The sequence below is a fragment of the Phaethon lepturus genome, unplaced genomic scaffold, assembly GCF_000687285.1.
Source record: "Phaethon lepturus isolate BGI_N335 unplaced genomic scaffold, ASM68728v1 scaffold27282, whole genome shotgun sequence".
Lineage (NCBI taxonomy): Eukaryota > Metazoa > Chordata > Aves > Phaethontiformes > Phaethontidae > Phaethon > Phaethon lepturus.
Genome location: NW_010525968.1, coordinates 5038 through 9466, shown reverse-complemented (window position 1 = coordinate 9466; position 4429 = coordinate 5038). Strand labels below are relative to the sequence as shown.

General features: G+C 53.9%; 1 protein-coding gene across 1 annotated transcript; it reads right to left on the bottom strand.

The window, feature by feature from the left end:
* Positions 1–3581: 3581 nt before the first annotated feature.
* On the bottom strand, positions 3582–3980 carry PIRT (phosphoinositide-interacting regulator of transient receptor potential channels). Its single transcript, XM_010282932.1, has one exon. It carries the CDS (start codon positions 3978–3980, stop codon positions 3582–3584), a length of 399 nt encoding a protein of 132 aa, XP_010281234.1.
* Between the last annotated feature and the right edge of the window lie 449 nt (positions 3981–4429).

Sequence of the window (4429 nt, the reverse complement as noted above, 5' to 3'; positions counted from 1 at the left end):
GCGGATGAATCCAGCTAATGGGAAGTGAGATAAACCACGAGTTAACATCCTCGGAGAGAGGTATGCAGCAGGGGCGCGCGGTGTCTTTGGGCAGGTTTAACTTTTGTCAAAGCCCAGGAATGAAGCAGCTGTGGCAGACGCCCTGCAGCAGGGCGGCTTGGCGGGGGCTGACCTTTGAGAGGCAGGAGAAGCGTTTCAACTGCTCTGCAGAGATAATGAATTTTGTAATGGATTTCCTGTTCTTTTTATAGAACGGGGAAGCTGGCAGTTCTCATCTAAGCTTGCTTTAATGAGAGCCGGACATAATTATGTTTGCTGGATAACATGATATTTTCTTAAAACATGGTTTTCTTTGGTCTGATCCGAAGCATCACGCAGGGATTCATGCAGGCTTCAGTGGGAGTAGAGAGGAATATTGGGGAGCAGCCAAATAGCGCTTTGCGGGTCCATGGGAATGACCCCAAGGCATGAACTGCCCTACGATCAGGTGAAAGGTCCCTCTAGCCCAGTGCTGTGTCCAGCAGCGGCAGGAGGAAACAGCACGTGAGCCCAGCCCTTTCTGCCATCTGCTCCCCACGGAGTCCTCCAGCCTCCACCATCGCTGTGTTACAGAAGTTCGAGGACACATCCCCCTCCGTTGCTTCTGCTGTCTCTGTTTTGATCTGTTGTCCATAAACCCATTTTGAACCCACGAAAACCCCCTGCCTTTGCGGCCTCCCCTGTCAGTGGGATGTGGGAGTTCGCTGGTCCCACAGCACAGAGGCAGGATTTCACTTTTCGGCAGCCCTGCGGGGTTTTGCTGGGCCACAGTGGGGCACGCATTTTATGTCAGCTCCTAATGAAACCCTTGCGAACAGCCTCTAGCATACCCCGCATCTCTGCTTCCTTAAGCTGCTCCAGCTCAGCCTCTCTCGCTTCAGGAGAATGATGCATTTCCCAGGGCTGGGAGCTCTTTGCATTGCATGCAGAAATGCAAAATCCACCGCGCTTCCCGGCAGTAATCCGGTGCTTGTACCCCGTGCAACAAAGCGGAGAGTTCCCACTCTGTTGCTGGGTTCCCACCTGCGTGTTGATCTTTGAGCTGTTAATCCTCCGTTAACATTTCTCTCCCTTACCTCACGGTCCCCCTACAGACCTGGGCAGCAATCAGTAAGATCCACCTGATAAATCCCCGCTCCTCTTCTCAGCGAGCTTTGCTGAAGCCTGGACTATCGCCTTTACCCTCACCTGGGCAGGCTCCGTCCTCTTGCCCGGCGCTTTCCCGTGCCACCCATGTGCTCCTGACGCCTCGGCAGAGGTGTCCACTGAGCACATCCGCAGACCTGAGACCCTCACCCAGGGCACATGGCCACCACTGAAACAAACCTGCAGCGCCAGCCCCACTCTCCCTCCTCCCGACGCCCCGAGCGAGCCCCCCTGCATGGTGTCCCCTGGGTGCCACACCATCACCCATCCCAAACACCTTATCAGGCAGCCTGCCCTCTCTAGCAGCAGGCACAAAACAACGGACGTGAGACCAGAGCAGCAACGTGAAAGTCCCTTGCGAAATTTTTGCTTTAATTAAACTTAATATTCTTCTTATAAATGACCCGTCTGGAATCCCATTAGATTCTTGGTCTCAGTGACTTCATATCGTATTAACATCTCATTGACCGTCTCCTTATGCTGCGTCATGAGACATGGAGAGCAGGACCCCTGCTCCCTCTCTCTGGGCCATTTGGTACTTTCGGTGCTTCTAGTCCTCCTGCTGCATCCTTCGGACAGTGAGCCTGGGCTGAGCAGCCTCTTGCCACAGCAGAGCTGTTTGCAGCAGGGACCATTTCCAGGTGCCTCCTCCAGCCCGTGCAGCTTTAGGACGCCTGTCCGTGACCGGAGCTGCAGGCTGGAGCCAGCGCGATTCACGTTACTCTGTCATTTCGCGAGTCCTGACGTTCGTCTCCGCTGGCTGCAGCTGCCCCCCAAGCAGGAGCTTTAGGTGAGTGTCCTCTGCCCGTTGCCGATCAGTAGAGGCTGCTGCCGAGAGCCCAGTCAGGATCGCAAAAACAAGCAAAGCCTTGCACGGCGTGAAGAATGGCTGAGGAACACACAGAGGTTTATTGGGTCCAGTGCCAGATCATACACCTTGTACGCCCCATTCACGAGCCTGGCTCGGGCTGGCCAGGGACACACGTGTCTGCACCGCCCAGGAAACAAAACTTAGGGCCAGGCTGAGCCTGGGGCAAAGGGCCGTGCCTTGCTCGAATACCCGCAGTCCAGTTCCTACAGCTACAGCTTCATGATCCTTGGCTACAGCGAACGCTCCCTTTTAACTGGCCTGCTGGGCACCTGCTGGCCTGGAGCAGCAGGACGTTACCCTCTGCTTTTGCTGGGCCTCCTGATGCTATGCAGAGCTTCCAGCGTGTCTGGCAAATTAGAGGGCTTGAAGGGATTGTGGCTCCAGCACTTCTGGAAAATCAGACTCTCAACAACGCCTGAACCCAAAATTAGGAGCTGGACATTATACCAGCCCAGATCTTGCTGTCCAGAGTGAGACCAGTTCTTCAGACTGAGAATTTGCTTTCAAATTTTTCTTTTAAAGTAAATCAGGCTTGCTGAAAATATAAAATTAAAGCAAAAGTCATGCGGAAAGGATCCGTGCCTTCCTTGGTGAATTGCCTCAGGACACACATTTATTAAAGACAGAAATAGAGAGTGGTGGCGATCACGAACCTGTCTTGCTTGCCTGTGGAGCAATTCTGGTCGCATGAATAGGTGATGGTTCAGGTTTAGGGGCGTCTCTGGGAGACATCAGTGCAAATGCAGAGATGCTGAAAAACACCTTTGCCTCCCGGAGGAACGGCCTTTCCCCGCTGCCAGAGGGAGCAAAAAAATGCTGCTTGTGACGCTGGTCCTTGCCTTGACCCTTTGGAGCAATAAATAAAGCTCGTGCGTGCTCCACACCGAGCAGGCAGTGAGCTCCAGTTTGCAGCTCTGTCTCATCCACCATCGTAACAGCTCAATGACAGGAACGTCCTGACCAAACCTCCTAAGCTTTGATGGCGTGTGTTGCCGTTCTGGTGGCCTCCTCTGATACAAAGCGGTTTGGAAATACATTGTCCTGCTTCTCCTCTCTGCTGACGCTGGGTGAACCATCTCTGGCCTCCCAGTTTCTACACCTGAGCAGCGGTTTGCAGTCAGCAATGACCAAACCTGGCTTTACTCGCACTCCGTAGCCGCTTGGCTCCTCTCTGCTGACGTGTCTTGCAGAAGCTACTGGCTGGAGCCAGGCTACTCTAGGAGCTCTGCTTTTCCCAGTATGTGATGTTGGGCTGCTCATTGGACCGGCGGGCGATACAGAGAGCTCGGACCTGCCTTGCTGGGCTCAGCTGCAAAAGTCTGCTCTTTTTTTTCTGGGATTACTTGGATGAAATGCAAGGTTCATTTTCACACGGGAGACAGGTACAGTGCGTTTCACCTGTAGGGAAGAGACTTGCTGGGACAAAAACCTCTAGGAGAGTACAAGAACATGTTTCTTTTTACGGCTAACCAACAAAGGTGGGTAGAGTGGAGGGGAGCCTTCCCGGGAAGGTCCTGGGCTGCCCTCAGCGGTTAAAGAAGAAGGACTTCAGGCTCTGCAGAAACTGTGACTTCTGTCTCTGCTTCTGCTTCTTCCGGATGATGGGGATCCAGACAAGCCCACAAACGAGGAGCATCAGTCCCAAGGACAGGAAAGCTGGGCCACACATTTTGTAAACGTTTTTGTTCTTGATTTGGATGCAAGACAGGCTAGTGATGACCATCCCGAAGAGGAAGACAGCTGCTCCGACAGACACGACAATGACGGGCTTGTGGTATATGTCCCACTTGCTTCTGGATGTGCTGGTCCAGACAGACTCGCTCCGGGAGCTGATGCAGAGGGTGCTGGCCGTGTTACTGGTCAGCAGCTCCTTGGACTGAGGAGACTTCTCACTCCCGTCAGGGCTCTTGGGGGGAATTTCCATGGTGACGGGATCTGAGGAGGAGACCTGAGGTGGACAAAAGAGAAAGAGCAGAGCAGGGCTAGTGATGGAGGATGGATTGGGTGCTTTCCATTTGGTCATTAATCAGTGCCAAGTCAAATGAAGGTGGAGGAGGCTTTGTGGGTCACTGCAGGGAGAGAAGAGCATCACACCTATGAGAGCGATGAAATGCAGGAATAGGCAACAGGGTCCTGCAGGTGGGCTGGGCTGAGGATGCCTGCAGAGTCCCACTGCTCACCCATGGACAGCGGGACTCTAGCAGTCCCTGTCCCTCTCCTGAGACCTTCCAGCTCACCAGCTTCCAGCTTCTACCGGCATTCAGTGGCGGGATGACTTGACGTCCATTGGGACCCACTACGCTGAGCCTGCCAGGGCTCTTGGCAGCTTTTGGGGGAGTATCAGGGTGCTGCAAAGAGGGCTGGTGATGCTGC

Coding starts and splice junctions, on each gene's coding strand:
- PIRT (XM_010282932.1), bottom strand. CDS start 3,980: ATGGAAATTCCCCCCAAGAGCCCTGACGGGAGTGAGAAGTCTCCTCAG.